Below are 21,181 nucleotides of genomic sequence, written 5' to 3'. Positions count from 1 at the left end.
AAAATAAAATGAACGTTGCCAAATTTTCTTCAGTGAAGGAACTTTTATGCAGAATATAGTACGCGGGAAACTGTGATCCGTTTTAATCACAGCATGGGATGCAATTAAACAGATAACATGCAGTAGTATTGGGGAGTTGGGTAAGATTTTAGAGCGACCATAATCGAGATCCTGAGAGAGAGAGAGAGAGAGAGAGATTTCCCCAAGTTCTGTTGATTATCTGATAAAAATGCTGCACGGATATCGCCATAATCAATTTCTTTTCATTATATTTGTAGATTATACATCTTTACTGTCCAAAAACAAAAGAATTAACAGTTACAAATAAAGAAAAACAGAGAGGATCATTTGCACCTTGCAGTTAAATTTTTATTTTAAAAAGTTTAAATTTAATTTAAAATTTTCTAAATTAGACATTAATCTAAAGCAGTGCCCTTTAAGCTTAAAATTATTAATTGTAGTAAACAAATCCATCCTGAAATAAAATTGGTTCACGATTAAGAGTGTCATTTACATTTACAATGTTCAAGTATATTTTGGTATCAATATTTGCAGATAATCGGAATGCGCATGCGTATTCGTAATGTATTGAAAGTTTCGAAATACAAATTTATAATATTCTCTTTACTACTCATTACTGTATTTGTAGATTACACATCTTCACTGTCTATGAAAGAAAATAAATGAAGGTTATGTATAAAGGGAAGTATGAATATATATATATATATAATCAGTAGTTACATTGGTGATTGGATATGTTCATCTTTTTTTGACTGACTGAAACCGAGAAATAGATAACAAGTTAATTTAATGGAGCACACAACATGTTTCGTCAAAAATGATTTCTTCAGGTGTGGTAACACTTAAAGCAAGCAAATTAAAAAACATAAAAAACCATAAAAACACTGAGCTATTATAATAAGAGACTTGTGAACTGAAGTTAAGTTTGAACCGTCCTTATAATCCGTGTTGTTCATATTCGCGTGAGTTCACGCGTACGCCAGTATCTAATGGCAAAACTATGCGAGTCAGGTAGACTATAACTAAAATTGCTGTTGATATGAGACGAGTCTAGGGTAATTTCTTTGGATTCTATGCGCCGTTCCACTTCATCGTGACAAATATAAACGTTTGATGTTGCGTTCCAATCTACTCCGTGTTGGCGGCCTTCATCGTGTGTGTTCACTGAAAATAAGAAGAGACTTGAGGGTGCGCTTGCTCTGATTCTATTATATGAAATGTCTCTCTGATGTTCCTCTAGCCGTAGGAGGATTGACTTCTCAGTCTGACCATAGTATGGCCTCCCACAATCACATATTACCTTATGAACAACGAAACATGTTGTGTGCTGCATTAAATTAACTTGTTATCTATTTTATCAGTTTCAGTCAGTCAAAAAAAAAAAAAAAAGAATATATATATATATATATATGCTCTAAAAAACTGTTTGAGAGAGTCCTCCCCCGTACCCTCAACTTTGATGGGAAAGCCTCGAATTTTACGCAAAGTTATCAAAAAGAAAATGGATACAATGGATTTGAACTAATATATATATATAAATCTGAACAACTTTACAAAGAAATAATATTATTTCTTTATTTCATCATATCTTTCAAAATCATCTTTTTTTCCCTTTTTTTTCCACTTTGATATATAATCTTTTCAGCTTTTGATGTCAATGCTTTAAAGAAATGTATAGCAAAAATATAATTACCCTTAGTTATTAGTTCAAATGAAAATTAAAATGAAATTCAACAGTTGGAAAAAACAACAAGCAGAAATATTTCACTTAAAAGTTCTTGAATAGCAACAAGTACGGCTCGTACATATTAAATTCATAATCAGTGTAACAACCCTGATTATAGGTAATGAGAGAACACTGGTAACACCCGTGTTCGTAATCAGCTTATTGATTTTTCTCTGCTAAGGACTTTCTCATGCAAAATCTGTAAGACGTATTAAACCGTGATGCGGTCTGCTCGACACTGAGGCAGCCCTTGGCGACAGGTTAATTAGAATCGGTTTCTCATCCTTTACTTGTCATCCTCGTGTATTGAAGGCTTATAAGAGCACCTATTTTTCTTTTATTATTTTTAAAATGTAATATAATAAAAATTTATTTTATTATATTTAAAATAAATAGTTCGAAAAATTTTTTTTCAAACTATTTATAAATTAGCTTCACTAGTCTAACCAGTCTAATCTAAAAATAGAGAGTCCCCAAAGTCTTTTTCCTTTCTGGAGATTTTATGCATTTTTCGCTTGCCTTGAATATTTTCTCGAGCATACAATTTTGTGGTATATTTGTGACAAGCAAATATTTTTGTCGCTTGCACGTCATTTAGTATCTACGTCTGTGCCAGTCTAAAATATTCCCGCGTGTGTGGCTACGTAATTCATGAATACATCACTTCCTGGAACTGTGACCCCTCTCTTGCATACCCACACCCACACACGCGTCCATTTCTGTTAGTATGTTCCTTATCGCCCTACCATTTCTGAGTGCGCCCCGTTGCCTAGCAACCTGAACCCGCTGCAGGCCTCTGTTATAGCAACAACCCTAACAATGTCGATAGCAGCCGCTTGACAGGAAAATAGCGTGCGTCGTACGGACTTTCTCTTTGCTGCTGTCTTTTCCACCACATCCCCAACTTCAGTTTGTCCTTCCCTTAGTAAACCAGAAGTGCTTTTGCTGAAATCGTCAGAACTACGCTGTAGAAGTTGCTTGGAAGTGAGCACGCATCACGTCGATATATACACATTCCCTGCCGATCCTACCCATGATTCAGCTCGCACTACTGTGACAAGTTAGGTCCAGACTTTTCGCGGGAAGCAGTATACAGCAATGATCATGTTCAAAGTAGGCTTACCGTTCAGCCGGCTCCCAGGTAAGTGTTTAACCACTTCATTGTCTAGTTACTGAGTACGCCAGAGAATGTAAAATGCACTTTGTCAACTCGCATGTAAGTGCAAATAAAATGGCTCTTTAAAAGAGAGACACAGCGAAATAAATAAGGTATTTTTATCGTATATAAATTATTTCTGTGTATCATGACAACTCTTCAGAGATGCTAGACGATCAACTACCGCGAGACTTGCCAAAGTTACCTGCTGTTCCATTTACTTTACATCTGCTGCGAAGGCGTGGTGCGAACTTTGAACGTGTTCCCGATGACCTGATTTCTTATCGTTTGCATTCCAGAAACCAAATAGAACAACTCCTATTTTATTTGTAATATAGTTCAACTTTATTTTCAAAGAAAAATAGCGTATTGCTAGAAAACACGGGATTGGTGTTGTAGTAAAGGAGGCTGTTAGTAATGCAACCAAAGTAAATATTCGCATTAAGAATCAACTGCTGGCAATTTTAGGAGACTTTATGTACTATTCTTACTTGAGACAGTTCTAACAATTTGTGTTAGCAAGCATTATTTGGAGGCCAACTTTAGCACGTGACTTCTGCTATGTCCACAATAACTGAATATTGGTGGGAACAACCCTGTATTCGTTATTTAAAAATGGATGGACTAATTAATAGTTTATTGATGCAATGACCAGTGTAATTTCATTAATTATAATTGTGACCATAATCACATATTCATATAAAGATTTGTCCAAACTTAAAGCATTATAGTTGTTGCGAACTTTAGTATTTATAACATCCAGTAGGATATTTGAATGCGTAAATCTTAGAAACAGGTGTGTGGGTTTGCAAAGGCAGTAAATAATAAACGAACAGCTTGAACACGGATGGCTTCTTCAATCCGTTCGTTTATTTCGAAATCGTTACTACATCCTTGAGCATCTGAAGCTCAGTTGATATTGACGAGGTGACATGAGGAACCTTCATCTGGTCTTTTCGATGTTCTCAATAAATTTCCTTAATGATCTCAAAAGGCAGTTCAATTGAAAAAAGTTGCATAATAATCATAATAATATATGTAAATGGTAAATTAACCGGGCTTGTAAAGAGGTGGAGGGTTTTTGGTCCCGGAAACTGCGGTTTTTCGGTCCTCGGAAGAGGCAAACCGGCTCCGTTAATTCGCTGTGAGACCCCCCCTACTCGGGGGACTCTATCCGACGATGATAGGGACGAATGGGTTGAAGAATACATCCAACCCTTCGGTGACAATATCGCCACAAAAATCAGATTCTGCTTAAGAATCTGCGATATTTTTCATTAACTTTAATGGTTTCATTAGCATCTGATAATCATCTAAGGAACCGTTATCTGATTGAGAAACTAATTTAAAGACGTTGTAACAGACAGAGCTCTCAAGACCAAAAACAACCATTAAATAGGTTCCCGAGAATATTAGTTAGCGTCAATGGGTGTTTATGTGTAAGCAATTTAAGCTTATTCGAACTAATATCTGAAATGAAAATTCCTTTGCGAAGACTCAGCTGCACTTGATTTGGGGATAAATCATATAATTTACTTGAGGAAGTTGTATTGTGTTATGCCTCCAATATTCATCTCTTTCATTACCAGATTAATTTTAAAATATCAAAAATTATGCTAAACAAAAACTGAAAGAGAAAATCGTAATTTCATTTGGTATGCTTTCTCTCCATAACCGATTTTGCTAAAATTATGATGTAACGTAAACAATGAATAATTCATAATCTAATGTGCTATATTGGTTTTGGCAATCAGCGTGCCCTTTATACCCTTGGCTGAGCAAAGTCATACTCTGTGATTCCATGGTTAACTGACTGAGTGAAGGGTACTCCGAAATAAGTAAAAACTATTATGTTGATGAGAAATGAATTAATTCCAGAAATAACATACTGATTCACTTAGTGGAAAGGCACCAAGAACAATCGGTAATAGTGCACTTAATCCATCAGTGACTGGGAATTGTGTTTCGCAGGTACCGGAAGGTAATAATTCTCGAGAGTCAGTGCTGGTGAAAGTTCACTCGTGCTTTTTGTCATTTTTTGTGACTCTTGTATTGAAAAGTGAGAATGATCAAGACGAAAATTTCTTGTTGATAGTTGAAAACAATAGTTCACGAAAACGGAAGTCAAAACTAACTTTTTCTTAATGATCTCAAAAGGGAGTTCAGTTAAAAAGTTTACATAATAATAATAATAATAATTACTGCATGCAGTTATTTTGCTTTCATTCAAGAAATCATTACAGTTTAGATCGATTGTCTCTTGTTTATCTTTGCAGTTTTGAAGAGCTTGCATCGAATATTAGATTTTCTCAGGAATTGAATTCTACTTTAAGAACTTCAGCTGCTTCTGTCCTTAGGGGGGGGGGGGTGAGGAGTAATAACGTCGCCGTTTTTATTACACGGTCGATGTAAATGAGCCCTCAGATACGCGCTAACGATATCAGAAACACCACTATTTAAGAGCTGGAAGCAGTACGTATAAGTCAGCGGATCGATAGCAGGTCGCTATGGCGCTTGAATTAAGACAGCAAAAGATTCATTTTTTTTATTTTTTTGTTTATTGACATCCAAAGAAAATCCCTTACCAAAATCTCTTAAGAAAGATTACATTACATCAATCTCCCTATTAACTTATTAAATAAAGTTTAGTGATTTCGTTAGACTGTTGTCACTCTTGCTAAAACGTAATATTTGAATCCTTACATTTTCAAAAGAAAAGTAGTTGAAAGGATTTTTAATACTCAGTAAGTTCCATTCTTTTGGTAATCCAATAGTAAACATGATATTCATATATAATACACAATGTTCATCTGTTTCATTTTAAAGTTAAATTAGTTTCTTTGTTACTAATATCATTTCGGAGAACTAAATTCATACTTCGAGATGAATTTAGTTCTCGAATAGATGCCTCAGAACTATTAGCAAAGAACTTCGATATTCATTCGAAGCATAATGGGCAAATTATGTAATTTGCCCTGCATAATGGGCAAATTACATAATTTATAACGAATGTCCTATTTCTCTTCAGTAGAGGTATACAAAGGATACTAAAATCTGAAGTTCTGGCAAAACCCAGCTCGAGTATTAGTTTTGTTTCCGGATATTCCTAAATCTGGTTGCTAATCGAAACTGTAGCATCTGTTCATTGTTGGATATTCACCACACAGAAATGTCGACGATCTTGCCAATATTCTTTATCTCCATATTCATATACTTAGATTTTACTTTATGTTTGTGACAGCTCTTAACGTTTAGCTAAATGTCTCTGCTTCATTTTCAAATATGTAAAGTATAATGATTATTATAAGAAAAATCACGTTTTCTATGGAGAAACATTTACTATAGAAAATTCAGTTCCAAAAGTTTATATATATATATATATATATATATATATATATATATATATATATATATATATATATATATATATATATAAGAATAGAAGAAAGGCTTGAATTACATTCCGACTTGGGGTTCAGTTTAAGTATGGGACAGGAGGAACCTTTAAAAAGGTTCCTTCTGTCCCATACATAAAAGATAAAAATACATAAAAGAGGCCAACTCATACTGGATTGTATGAGTTGGCCTCTCTCATGAAGACCGTAAAGATTTTTCCTTACCGGAAATTCCATAAACAGACATAATAAACTACCTTTTATTATAGCTTTAAACGTTTTGACATCATTCAAAGTAATCCTACTTCTACTTAGTTAAAATATTCGTTCTCAGTCCTCTTTACTGTCCCGAACGCCTGGACATCGAGACTTTAACTCGCTGTGAAAATTAGTAACGGGAATAGCTGACTTAAATTTTAAAAATAAATTCTATTTATACTGAAAATGAAATAATTTCGAAGCCGGTTATTTCAGCATAATTTTGAATTTTAAAGAATAATTTTGAATGTGATCTGGAAACCGAATAATTGTCGAGTGAAAAAAAAAAAATGGAACTAGTGTGTTATGGTTAAGCATTTAGTAGCCATTATGGATCAAATACGCATTCTCATACGCTTCATATCCATCATATATTTCAATGTAATGTATAATGATCAATGGTGTTACAATTTTGATATGCACTTCGCATCCATGATAACCTTGACGTCTATAGACGTCTTGACCGGTAGCGTGATTTAAATTTAAAAAATTAGAATTTTGCTGTTTCCATTTGGAGAATTAGACATTATCAGACGGCGTAATATCCAGCAGATGAGTTAAATTCAACTAAGCTGGTGCGTGGCAGTTTATTTAGTAATTATCAAATGCTAATGAAATTCATTAACATTAGTGAAAAATTTTCGAAAATAATGGAACTTTTTATGGCATTTGGCTTCGATCTTGTAAATACTACAAAATAAATGAATAGCTTGAAGAACCTTCAGTGCATTATTTAATGTCTTTAATAGGATTTGATCTGACAGTTCATCATTTGGGGGAAATCATAAAGAGTTATTGTTTTCCTCATTTTTTCAACTTTAGCAAGAGCGTTTTATAAAGTTATTTGTGATATCCGCTGATCTACTGCTTGGATTACAGCCTGGAACTTTTCGTAGTTCTTATATTCTATCCAATTTGGTTGCAATCCTTTTTTTTCTTTTGTTAATTATATTACACTGCGATAATGCATTCTCGCTGATATAAAATTTTAAAACAGTGAGCAACGGAGAGACACGTGATTCCTTCTTCAAATTCATATTTTGCTAGGTGACTCAAGATTCTGTTGTTAGAATTAATGTAGCCGCAAAGAAAAATTCTTTCCCGTCGTGACAATTTAAGTGCTGGATCGAGAAAGAAGTTAGATGACCACGTCAGATTTAGTGAATGAGGAGATGTAATAATATTTCATCGTTGACGCAAACGGCGAACGTTTGGGGTGATTAATTTTTCTTTCTGACTGGCTAAAGAGGCTGAAGGATGAAGCATCTGCCCATTTGGCACTTTTCATGTACAAATGATTAAGGAATATACCAGAAGAGACCCCTGACAACTTCCAGTTCATAAACACTTTTTAGTAGAGTTGCTTATAAGCCATGCAAGAACCATTATTTTGAAATAAACTCCGTTGTCAAACTGTGTATATTAAATGAGAAAACGCATGTTTAGTTTAACTTCAGTATTGCTAGAGAGTTATATTTTGGGGGTTCGTAGCGCAGTACATGACTGGAATTCTCTTGTTGCCATGATGGGATTGATGACTTATAGATTAGGTTACAAAAATTGGTTGAAATCCAGATTTTTATCGAATATGCATACTAGTGCTGGTGCTAAACCCCTTTCTTTTATTCTATCCTTCTCATCCGTCTAGGACGGGTTGAGTCCCCTCATAATGAGGTGTTACTGGCGTATTAATGCAGCCGCTTCGCCACTCCTCTGCTGCATTCCCTAAGGGCGATATTCGTGACTATATCCGTGTGTGTTCACGGAGCTGGTTTGCCTGCTTGCTGGATGAAAACCCCCAGATAAACTGGGGTGGGGGGTAAACCCTTGCTGTCCACGCCTAAGACCGCTAACTAGGCTATGGCTGAGGATCTTCCTCAGCCATAGCCAAGATCGTCGACGGGAATCGAACCTAGGACACTCCTTCCCCTGGCATATGGTTGCGAAGCGCACAGTCACTAATCGCGCGGACCAACCTCTTCTTTTATCAGATTTAAAGGCATAATCGGATTCGTATGGAATACATTTAGTTACGTAAAATACTAAAACTGAAAAACATTTCACCATAACAGCATTCTAATTGGTTGGTCTCTGATTATCAGAGATATCAGGATGTCGATAGTCGTATAGTATTGAAATCCAACGCTGGTTTCAGTAGAGAAACTGTTCAAACCAAATATTATTCCAAATAATGCACGTCTTTGAATAGAGTAGTGCCAGTGTCTTTGTGAACAGGGCAATAGACACTGGAGAAGCTGAAGAATAACGATTCTATAAAAACCAATTGAAGAGCTTAGGTATGACCCGTGACAAGAACGTTATATACCAAAATGTGTCCTATTTTTGGTAGTTTGTGATGTGGGTAGTATGCTTCTTCTGGTTTGGGATAGAATACTTTTCCTAGCTCTCACAAAATTATTACCGGACGATATCCTGGATAATTCTGTATGGCCAATAGTTTTGTAGAAACGACCCAGCTGAATATCAGCATCATAACGCAAGACGTGACATGGATTGAAGAAATTAGAATACAAAGATTAAGCTGGCCAAGCATATATGTTCAGATATGACCCCCCCCCTATAAGAATTAGCTGATCGGAACCTACAAAAATAGTTACAACATCTTTTGAAGACAAGCGCAATTCCCCTGACTTCACTACAGAAACATAAGAGGAATGTTTTTGTTGATGCGTGGGGAAAACTATGAAGTCAGCTAGCATGCAGCATATAGAAGTGACAGGGTTTTTTCTTTAGATCAAATTCGCGTATTTTAACTTGAGATAAAATACGCGAATGATCACACGCAGTTAACAGACATAACAAGCTAATATTATAACTTTTGGTTGCTTCGGCAGTCATTCCGAACATCGAAGCCAGACGAACGGCATCACGTCCAGAAGTGGGCTAATGATGTGTCGAGATTTATCAAAATAAATGGTTTGCGAGGGATACGTATACTTTTCACTTTATAAATCCGTACGTATCGGAATCGTTCTTATTAGAAGGAGAAAGTTGAATAGATTTGGAAGAATGGAAATGCAGTTACTAGTCACTCCAGATCTGCAATGATAGCTAATGAAGCAAAGAAATCACATTCAGCTTTACATGGTGTGCGTCCTATTGCCAAGCATGTTATATTGTTTATAAATAATTATTTGAAATAATAACAAAACGAGAAAACAGTCGGTATGCATCTCGAGGGATACTGCTTTTGTGGGATATTGTTAGCAAGTACTATTATAACCCGGTTGTGGAACAGAAAACATACCTAAAGCGTTGCGTTGACCTCAGAGAAGCTGCTGTTTTTCTACTACACAGGATATCTTTCCTTTTATCAATACAGTACAGTACATCTTGGTTAATCAATGTATATCCAAGAATTATAATAGTGTGACGTATAGCTAATTACCAGCGTTCCAATAAGGAAGTGATTCTCAAAGTGTGGTACACGTGTCCCCGGGGGTACGCGAAGGGTCTTCAGGGAGTACGTGGCAATTTTCGGTTATGCATCATTAACGTATGGAATCATTATTAAGAAAAAAAGAATTATTTTAAACGTATATATTTCTCAATAAATTACATTATGTATGAATTTTCCTACTCAAATTGCAAGTTACTCTCGCCAAGACGTTTACGTCCTGGCGAGAGTAACTTATTGTATCACTGAATAAGGTACAGAGACATTTGCAGTCTGCGTAATATATTTCTCAACAAATATTGCAATTAGAGACAACTGGGATAAAATCAACACTAACTAATGAATCACATCTCCCCCTCCAACAGAAACTGCTGTATAGACTCAAGCAAAACCGTATATTGCCGGTGTAACATACGGTTTTGCTTGACACTACCCGGTCGTGAACGTGTTAAAACTAAGAAATATATAGTGAATGTGTTTCAGATATTATGGAATTCGGTTGAAGAGAATTAGCATTTCTTTGGTTCGCGCGATCTTTTGTTAATACCGCACCAGTCATATGCACTTCTTCATAGCTGCTCTATTTCTACTGGCCTACCATTGCTGTCTGCTTCGCGCTCTGCTTTTACTTCTCATTAGTCATTTGAGAAGGATTGTTCATTACGTATCTCAAGTCTTGTAAATTATTGGTAATTTTTGCTTTAAATAATGGGAAAGAAGATGAAGTTATTTGGTAGATGACTTTGACGATGCACACAAGGAAACTGTTCTCGATGCCAAAAGTAGTGATAGCGAATTGGAGCTTCTTGGTAAGCCACACCATTTTCAGTTCTTTTCTTAAAACTTTAGTTTCCGAAAATCCCCACATATCTCGCACGATGATTTTTTACCTTTAATTTTGGGAAAAAAGTGTGAGTTATATTCGAATAAATACGGCAGTTTTTTTAGCTTTCAAATTCTTAAGTATGGCTTCGTTGTTTAAAGACTGGATCTATAAAACGCTCAAAAGAGAGCAATATAGCAAATGCAAGTAGTTGTAAGCAACAAGAAAACGTTGATATTGCATCTGGATCAAATGAAATTGATATGGGTGTGTCGTCTGACATCTCTACAGGACCAACTAGGAAGAAGATGAAAAATCTTCGTAAGTGTGAAATGAATTACATGAAATGTGGATTTTCATGGCCGGGAAACGAAGAGGAACCTATTCCAAATTTGATTCTATTAAAAATAAATCATATTTACAATAAAAATGTTTACATGAACGTATAAATTCATATAGAATAGACATTTACAATAAACTATACTTTATTTATTTATTTATTATTTTGATAAGGGGGTACTTGGTAATAATGAAAATTTAAGAAGGGGTACGCGAATATCTGAAGTTTGAGAAACACTGTACCTAAGGCATTATTCGAACTTGGATGCCCTGACTGTCCAACTGCACACTTTTTCCTACATTTTACTTTGGCATATTTTGCCTTTGGCTATGTATATATACAGAAAACCCTTGTCAATTTTTGACGCTGGTCAAGCTTCAAGTGGAACCAATGTATTAATCGTTTACTTTATTCCTTCAAAAATACTTTGTGAACTGTTGCTTAATGTACCTTAACGGCCATTATGGATCAAATACGCATCCTTATACGCTTCGTATCCATCATATATTTTAATGTAATATCAATGGTATTACAATTTTAATATGCACTTCGCATCCATGGTAACTTGGACGTATATATATATATATATATATATATATATATATATATATATATATATATATATATATATATATATATATATACGTCCTTGCCGGTAGCGTGGTTAAATATAACAATGTTAAGTTAAGGAAACCATGACGTTAGGACGCTAATTATTAGCCATGCAGAAACTAAACTTTCTGAAGTTCATGCTCTTTGATAACAGAAATATTGGAAAGAAGGAATACATCGCTTGCATACAATACTGCAATGGTATAGTCAGTCTTAAAGAATTGCTTTTTCAGTTAGGATATATTTTAGGTGTTTGCTAGGGGATATTTTCTACTTATTACTTATTTCTTCTACGTTTAAGGCTGATGATTCCTTAAACATTCCGTACTAACCTCGCTGGTGTCATGAGTGCTTTTGAGTAGTGGTTTGACTGCTATCGTTCAAGAATGTACGGACGACGATGTTCGCTTTGTGGCTAATTCTGCAGGCGCTCAACCCAACTGACTGGAAATATTTCAACCGAAGTTTAACAACCTTATATGATGACATCTCGTGTTTCTATGGGTCAGCAAATGTTCATCTGACCTTATGTATAGAGACCACATGTTTATCGTTTTTATGCACCCTAACATAAAATTCATAAAAGTCTGGATTTTAAGATCGTAGAAAATTACCTTCCATAATATCTTTCTTGAAGTATCTGAAAAATAAAAACGATTTATATCTTTTTCTGTATGCAAAAAACCAACCACAAATAGGAGATTCCTACAAGCTGCTTCACACCACCACCATCCATTATATCCGTTGCAGTGTTGCTATGTAATTACAAAGTGAAAGTGGCGTCTATCTCAACGTGCAAGTTGCTAGGTTCTTGCATCGATGGAAACCTCTATATTTTCTGCTAAAGAAATTGAATTTACGAAATTCCCTGCTTTTCTGGCATTTGCTATGTGGGCCAGACGAGCAGATCTGGACAGATCCATATGTGAGCATGTATAAAGGAAACGTGGAAAAGAAAATAAAGCATAGATCGGGATTAGCCTTTCACGCAACAAATAGAATTAACCTTAATTTTGTTCCATTGTGAGGATATGGATAATTTCTGAGGATTCTTTAAATTTTCTTATCAAACAGTTATGTTCAATATACAGCATTTTAGTTTTTCCAGATTACTGTATATTGATCATAACTGTTTGATAAGAAAATTTAAAGAAGCCTCAGAAATGCTCCATACCCTCACAATGGAACAAAATCAAGGTCTAATTCTACACTATGTTTGGTCTGCATTTATTCATAATCTAACAACAGCGGACCCTGGACATGTAAAAGCATTGTGCCACAGAACGTGATAGCAGTTACTGTAGCTTTGTTTGCAATTACTAGTGGCAGCAATTACTAGCGCTTAGTTCGGTCGCAAGAACATTGTTTAATCCAACGTGTTTTTTTTTTTTTACTCTGTTATATGTACTAGACTGTTGAATTTAAATGAAGCGAAAAATCTGTAGTCTATAATTGGATTCTTTCTAGTTTTATCATAAAAAAATATAAGTCTTGTATCCTTGATGATGTTAAGTCCAACGACCTGAGAAACATTTCGCCTTTTATGTTTATTTTAATAAAACTATTTCTTGTTGATAAAAATGTGGTCTCTATACCGTAATATGCTGACAGTTTTTCGACATCCCACAACCAACATCTCATCAATGGTCGTCGGCTGCCGTTGTCTTCAAAAAATAAAAAAAAGAAAAAGAAAAAAAAAAGAAAGATCTATCACAGCGCGAGACCACTCCCTCCCTCCTTCCATACTGCATTTTTGGAACTTTAAACACCGTAAAAATAAAAAAAGAAATATGACGGCAAGTCCTGGGATTATATGTTTCTGCGATTGCAATACAATAATCGAAATATGTGTTACGATGGTGCCTGCACGTGACACTGTTTTTGTTTAATTGCGGCTGCAAGCACACAAAGATTAGGTTGAGAATGGAAACACATTTTTCCAATCTCAACCTAACCTTTCATGTGTCCGCGGATCACTATAGTGACGTTGAATATTTGCCTTTGCTTTTTATTGATTAACAAAGCGAAATGTTGGGACCATAGGAATTTTTTCTCTTCTTAAACTCGTCCGTCCCTTCCAAAGGGATGGAGGAGCCCCTTGGAATATCATAGAGTCCTCTGATTAGGGGTCACGAGTAATTAATGCAACCAGTACGTCACTACCTTTCTGCATCCCCTACGGGCAAGTATTTTTGACTGTACACTGACTGTGTTCACAGGGCCGGTTTGCCTGTTCTGAAGAATGAAGAACCCGAGTTTCCTGGAGGAAAATTCCCCGTAAGAGATCGACTAATTCATTATTTGATTGATAAGATCTGATTATAGTTCGTCACGTCATAGACGAGATTCCACCTCGGATATTTCACCAAAGGGGGTTCGTCTATACCAACTGAGCTAAGCAGGCCTAAGGAAATTCATAACCTTTTGAAAGGGAATATCATTTGTATTAATGGGAATCTTAGTATTGAAACACCTTCGTTCTTCCATGGCTATGCTCCAATTGTGTTTTACAGTGATAATAGTAGTAGTAGTAGGTACTGCTGATAATTCGGTTTCTTTTTGCACAAAACCTGTTACGATTACTGATAGAATTTAGAAGTAATATAACTAACATATTACTAAATCAACATGTATGCATCAAAAATTATAAGTGACGCATAAGCAAGCAAGCAATCAGATGTCTGCTGGCTTTGCATTTAATAAATGGTTTAGGTCCCTTTCTGAGAGCTATTTTATTGAAGGTTAAACACTCAAAAAGAACTTAATGGAATGAATTTGCTAATCATGACGTTAGATGATTTATTTTTATTTATTTTTTTAGATTTGGTTTTGTCCATTTTTGAAGTATGGATCAATTAGTTGACATACTAGTAAAATACTTGTATTCGTATCATTTGTAGAATCTGTAGAAATGTGAAGAAAAATCTGAAAAAGAATAATTGAAAAAAATATCAAGAAAGTTAAAATAACTTAAACAAATAGATACGACGGAAGATAGAAAGATTAAAAAATTAGAATTAATAAAGAGGTTCAGAACTAGAAATGAAGAAAGTTGAAATAATTAGAGAGACTTAGAATACTATAATAAAGGAACTTAGAAAAATTGGCAGCTACAGAGTCTAAGAAGGAAATGGGCTAGAATGACTTAGAAGACACCAGAGGACGTTAGAAAAGTTATGATTTTGTTCCTGTTCATTCTTCACTTTGTCGTTTCTTCTACATTAAAATGAAAGTTAGTTTATGACCGACAAGTGAAATAAATCATAAGCAACTTTTTTTTTATTTGAATTGAAACTTTGCCAAAGCGTTCCTTGGCAAAGCTTTTTTGCCCATTTTAAGACAAGACGACCCTTCTGAGAAATGCACAATCCACTTCCTTTATGCCATCGTTTACAGCGATACACTTATAATTTTCCGCTTCAGAAAGTTTCTGCTCAGTGACCTGGAAAGACTGAAAAATAGAAAGATTAAGAACTCTTGTAGACAGGTATGGAAGTTTTGAGAATAATATGCAAAAAGGAAAGAAAGAAAAAGAAAACACAAACCACTGTAGCACAGGAAGCCACGAGCTGAGTGAGCGTTTATTGATCCGTTTGATGTCTAGATATGCAAACCGGTTTCTGCTGCTTTGTTTAGCATATCTTTAGACATGTTTGCGTTTCCTGTTATGTTCAAGTATACTTCTTAAGAAAGAAACCGTTAAAATATTCATTCTTAAGTTAAAATCAAATTACTGATCGAGTTAAATGAAACAATTTTCTTTACATGCATCTTTATGTGAATGCTAATTGCCAAGAACTTATTTTTTAAGTGTTTTGTTAACACGTCATGATTTTTGGCCTTCTGCCAGCACACTTATCTAGTACGGCAACTGAAATTCCCAATTTATACTTTTAGGGTACATGCACTTATTGCTACCAGATCCTTTCAATGAAACTTTTGTGTTTTGAGGTGAAAGCTGGAGTATCCGGATGAAAAAAAAAAAACAATCCTAAAATCTGAGGCTAACTCAGTACTGAAAAAAAAAAAAAAAAAAACCAGCAGATTATGAATCATCAGAATGGTGGCCAACTTTACTCTTCGAAATAAATTCTTTTTATTTTCTCTAAATAAAAAAATAATGCGCATTAAATCGTAATTTGTTTTCATTTAAGTCACTGCTTTTAAAACCAGTCTAGTTGATAATTCTTAACTCTCTTATCACGAGAGTTTGTATTCTATCTGCTATGATGTTTGATACCGTCTTCTTTCAGCTGCAATTCATTTCCAAGGTCAAACGAACAGCATCACGCAAGAGTGTTTGTAATTATTATGGTCTATCAATAATACTTCTGTCGTTAAGTGGAGGATTCCATCCCGTTCTTACAGGTTCACATATGTTTTACTACAGATAACTTATCCCTGTTGAATCTGTCTATTATCGGCTGTTTTATTCCTCGGGTCAAAATCTCCCTTATTAAAATCTATTAATAATACTTCGTTCTATCAGGTAATAGACCGTAACATTTCCACTACTTCCTTCACGATGATAACACACTTCTCCCCTTAAATGTGAAGACACAACGCTCATCAACCACAATATTTCCTCGAACTATTTATCTGAATCGGAATTCAATGCATTATCGATCTCATGTTCTAAATCTTCGCTGATAAGCAAAAGCATGCTCCCTCTCGTTCGATGTGTTTTGGCAACATAATTGCCGTTAAACACTTCAGCATCAAGAATGTTTTCGCTAAGCCATGACTCGGAAATCCATGTAGTAGGCGTTTAAATTTCTCCAGTTAAGAATTTAATTTTCTGAGCGCATTTTTTCAAGCTTAATGCATTAGTATATATATAAAGAAAAAGTGATATTGTTAAAAGTACACATATTCAATGCGAACATCTCACCTATTATTACTTGAAATATTTCCACCCCTACTTCGTCACTTACCATAAATTTCCTTTCGTTTTGTTTCTAAATCTTTCAAAATCGTTAGTAATGTGGAACTTGATGGATCCACCCAGTTGTGTGTTGGTAAATGTTTAACAACCGGCTCGCTTTATGTGACCCAGGCAGGGGTGTAGTCCTAAAAGAAATAGTTCCAGGGCTCTACCTTAGAAAGAAAAATCCAGAGCACGAAGTGAAGTGTGCCATTATTATTATTATTATTATTATTATTATTGCGACGGCCAAATGGCAGAGAGAGATTGCCTTGTTTTCTGAAAAAAATGACAAAATCGGCAAGCTGCTATTTTTTGACCGAAAGCCGGAAATGCATTATAAGTTTCATTATTATAATTCTTATTATTTATTATAATGAATTTCAAAATTTTGATAGTTTTAAAAAAGTACCAGGGCGTCGCCCAGGAGCGCCCTGGCCCGACTACACCCCTGGACCCAGGACACCGGTGCGAACTGTGCGGAGGTAGAGGGCCCGCACTGGCAAAGTAAGTGCCCTAAACTAATTATTTTTATTTTTGAGGGACATCGCTATTCTATTTCGCACGGGGCCCCGCAAAGTATAGAACCGGAGCTGATGTGTAATAATAATATATGTAAGTGTTTATTATACAATTTCAAAATATTTACGAGAAAAAGTATATACTATCATTCATCCTTTCATAAAGAATTTTAATAACCGGCTCGCCCGACTTAAAAACATTAACAACCGGCTCGCTAAAGTTGAAAAATTTTAACGGTGAGAGCCGGTCCCGACACACCAATGGATCCATTTGTTTTTCAGCGTATACCGTAATTTGGATTGTTAGCAAGCCGAGCCAATGAATTTAACGAAGCTGCACCGTGTAGAGCGAATAACTTACTTTTAATCCAATCAGATACCATTGATCTGATCTGATCATGGATTTCTTGATGTCAGACTATTGTAATATTAAAGGAATTATCTTTTGATTCAACAGCTAATGTGAGTTCCAAAAATCGTCCGACAGTGTTTTAAGTTAATTTGTTTCTACTCAAATAAACAGCTTACAATGTGTAGACGTCAGCAGGTGTGAGACCACCACCTGCTGCTTATTTGGAAGCCTGCGGCAGCATGGAAAAAAGTTCCATCTTTGGTCTTCAGAGCAGAAGAAAGCGGTTATCGAACCCTTTACGATCTTTGGTGTGTGTGTGTGTGTGTGTGTGTGTGTGTGTGTGTGTGTGTGTGTGTGTGTGTGTGTGTGTGTGTGTGTGTGTGTGTGTGTGTGTGTGTCAATCATATACAATCTAAATATCCCCTAAAATGATGTTTCTTCGTGTAGATAATTCAGCAGTCTTAACAATTTCTGAAATTTCATCTTGTTGTTGTTTGGAATTACTGTGTAAGCAACTAATTCCATAAATTAGTAAAGTATGTTTGTAAACTGAATAATGTCTTTCTAGCTAGTTTACCAGCTTTTGCGGAATTAAAAAAAAAAAAAAAAAACTTTCTGGGAGGAAAATCAGCTAAGCCTGTCCCCAAGTAAAATTGTCAAATAAATTATTACTTTCACCAGAACTTGATAATGTTTTCTCGGAAGTCTTTGAATGATAGACATCCCAAGGATGCAAACAACCTAAAACCAAATGTGGGTCAGATATCCTCCTCTCATATGCCGGGATCTACGGAAGGACGTGTTGAATTTACTTCCTTTGTAAATAATTAATAGAAAAGTCAGGAAATAGAGGACAGCATAAAATATCATACTATTAGCAAATACAGAAACGTGAGATCATCAATACTCCAATGCGAGGGCATACTAATATCAAGTGACAAGGAGAATGCTTACCAATTCTAATTAAAATCGGGTATAATACGAAAACAGATGAATCCAGAAAATCATCTGATAGCCATCCAGTCTACGCGAGTTCTATGACATTAATTTATATAAAGTAGTCATAGAACTGTCATATATAATGTCCTATATAAATAACGTGAGAAACATCATCACATAAAAAAGTTGCTTCCACCGTACGAATTATCCACCATTTACAATCACTTCCAGCACAGGATGTATTTGTGCATGAAGAATTCGTTATGTGCGTCATAAGCCATGGAATAATACGCTGGGGTGGGGTATTTAGAGATGTATAGAAAAGAAAAAAAAAAGGGGGGAACACAGATGCTTATCTTCACGCAACTAGAAACACATGTTATTGATAGGAAATCGAAGGGCTTTACTTATGATATATATACACATAATATTATATATAATATATAACATACAGCAGTTCAAAAGAGGTGTCGGAAATTATTTGTTCATCCAATAATGAAATAAATGATTAGTAAAAAAAAATTATAAAGCATTTTAATCAGGCATAATTGAATTTATGAAAAGCAATACGTCATCTATATCAACAATGACGCTCGCATTTGACATCGTTAATAAAAAGATTCATTGTTGTTATACCGGAAGTTCTTTGTAACGGTCTTCACAGTTTGAATGATGTCAATAACTCGCTGTTTTTTAACATCCTTTAAAGGTGTATTTTTATAAACTTAATTCTGAAGACAAGTTAGCAAAATTAGTAGATTTAATAAATGTACATAGTTTATGTGGACATATTAATATTTTTGAAGAATGGCAATTAACAAGAAGTTTACAGACGATAGTGAATGTAAATGACTTTAGTTATGCATTTAATAAAGAAGACTCAGTGAAGGTAAGCGATATACTTTAAGTTATCAACGATATGTATAAAAGTGATTAATCAACTTCTAGTGAAATTCAACTTTTACTATACGCTTAGAGGAAATTTAACTTTTCCTTATCTTTTCGCCATTCTCTTTGGAAAGCACTAAGCGCTTTCAATTACCTGTTATCAGAAGGTCCCTCGACTGCCTTGAGATTATCAGATAATCTTTTACGGAGAAATTCATCACGGGAAGTGTACATGCGAAATGGAAAGTTTTTGCTAGTGGGCATTATGACAAAAGAAAGTAAAAATAAATTTATTAAAAACGACTGAAAGATATTCCAGGCACCATATTCTGTTTCGCGGAATAAAAAATATTCTTATGATTTTTAGGGGGGGGGGTGAATAGGAAAAATAAGAAATCTCTGATTGCATATGCAAGTGACTTTTATTTGTAGTTTAGAGGAAATGGAGTAAACGCCAGACTGAAAAAAAATAAATAAATAAACGAAATTATTATTATCATGTGTCAAAATAACATTGCCAAGTCATGTTAAGAAACAATCGTGAACACCACGATCTGTTTATATTCCATATGAAGGATTAGCATTGGAGAAAAACAACAATGCAAGTTGTGTTTTAAAATAACTCAACATGCTCATCGGGAACAACGAGGATGCTAAAATTCATTTTTGTATGACTCGACACGATTCTCCAATATTGTTAATGTTAATTTCATTAACATTCTGTGAAAGTTCAAGAAATTCCCGTTCCAACTTACCTGAATATACTGTACGTTTATAATAATAGCCTAAATCGCCACTTCTGTAAGTTTATTCTGGAAACTTTGATAAGAAACTACTTAGACGTCTGTTTCAGTTTTCATTAAGTGTTGGGTTTCGAGATTATGAACGAAATTTTTGCATCTGATTATTTAGACTGGGGCTGTGTACTTCCTGTTCGATTTAGAATTTGTTTTGTAAGAGGGTACTCTCTCGTTTAAATTGTTGCAAAAGTATTATAAGTGAGGTATTGCATTCTTAACAGTCGTATTTAACTTTTATGTTTCTTTATTGTGATATTCTTTTTTATGATTAAGAAAAACTCAGCTATATTTACTTCAAAACAGCTATATTTTTCCTCCATTGGTCATGTATCTTGTAATGGTTAGAACTACTCATATCTGAATCAATTTTTTTTCTCCGTCGACCCCCCCCCACACACACACACAACAGCAGCAGAAGAACAGAAAGTTATCTTTTTCCCACATAAGCTATTATGTCAGTTAATTGCTGCCATTCTCCAACCGGTCTGACTGTCTTGCTAAATGAAAAGAAAAGCAGTATCCAAGAAATAAAATACTTCCATCTTCACATAAAACCGACCAAGTCACTCTCAGTTGAAAAATTCTTGATGGCATTTCTTCGCATTTGGCCATGGTTGGCACTTCCAGACCACAGGTTATAGGTATTAGTGAAACATGGCTGACTGTAGATGATATAACTAGTGGGATTGAATGTGATGGGTATAGTGTGTTCAGGAATGACAGAGAGAATAAAATGGGGGGAGGAGTATTGTTGATGATAGCTGATGAACTCCAGCCAAGGAGAATAGAAGTTGAATTGCAGGATAGAGAAAAGAGCACATTTGAGGCCATTTGGTGTGAGATTGTGGCTAGCAGAACTAAATATACAATTGGGTGCTGCTATAGACCAGGTGATGGAAAAGATGGTGGTGACAGTATGCACAAGCAAATAGAAGAAATGGGTGGAAGGAGAGTGATTATTATGGGAGATTTCAACTATGGTCGCATTGATTGGAGTGAGGAGAGGAC

The 21,181-nt window shown here is 35.1% G+C and overlaps 1 protein-coding gene and 1 long non-coding RNA gene across 2 annotated transcripts in view; one reads left to right on the top strand and one right to left on the bottom strand.

The window, feature by feature from the left end:
* Nucleotides 1–2,468: 2,468 nt before the first annotated feature.
* The window catches only part of LOC150094611 (solute carrier family 35 member F3-like), a 79,809-nt gene continuing 61,096 nt past the window's right edge, over nucleotides 2,469–21,181 (top strand). The window contains exon 1 of the mRNA XM_090411562.1: nucleotides 2,469–2,888. Within this exon, the coding sequence (XP_090267688.1) occupies nucleotides 2,846–2,888 (43 nt within the window). The 5' untranslated portion in view covers nucleotides 2,469–2,845. The remainder of the gene's footprint in view (nucleotides 2,889–21,181) is intronic.
* LOC150094609 (uncharacterized) overlaps nucleotides 15,070–21,181 on the bottom strand; it is a 944,400-nt gene continuing 938,288 nt past the window's right edge. Inside the window, exon 6 of the long non-coding RNA XR_016550182.1 lies at nucleotides 15,070–15,200. This is a non-coding gene — a long non-coding RNA (uncharacterized LOC150094609). The remainder of the gene's footprint in view (nucleotides 15,201–21,181) is intronic.

This window comes from Typopeltis vanoorti, chromosome 21 (genome assembly GCF_054136105.1).
Source record: "Typopeltis vanoorti isolate ZY-2024b chromosome 21, IOZ_Tvanoo_1.0, whole genome shotgun sequence".
Classification (NCBI taxonomy): Eukaryota; Metazoa; Arthropoda; class Arachnida; order Uropygi; family Thelyphonidae; genus Typopeltis; species Typopeltis vanoorti.
Note: the sequence above shows the minus strand (reverse complement) of the source record. Positions and strands in the feature narration are given on the sequence as shown.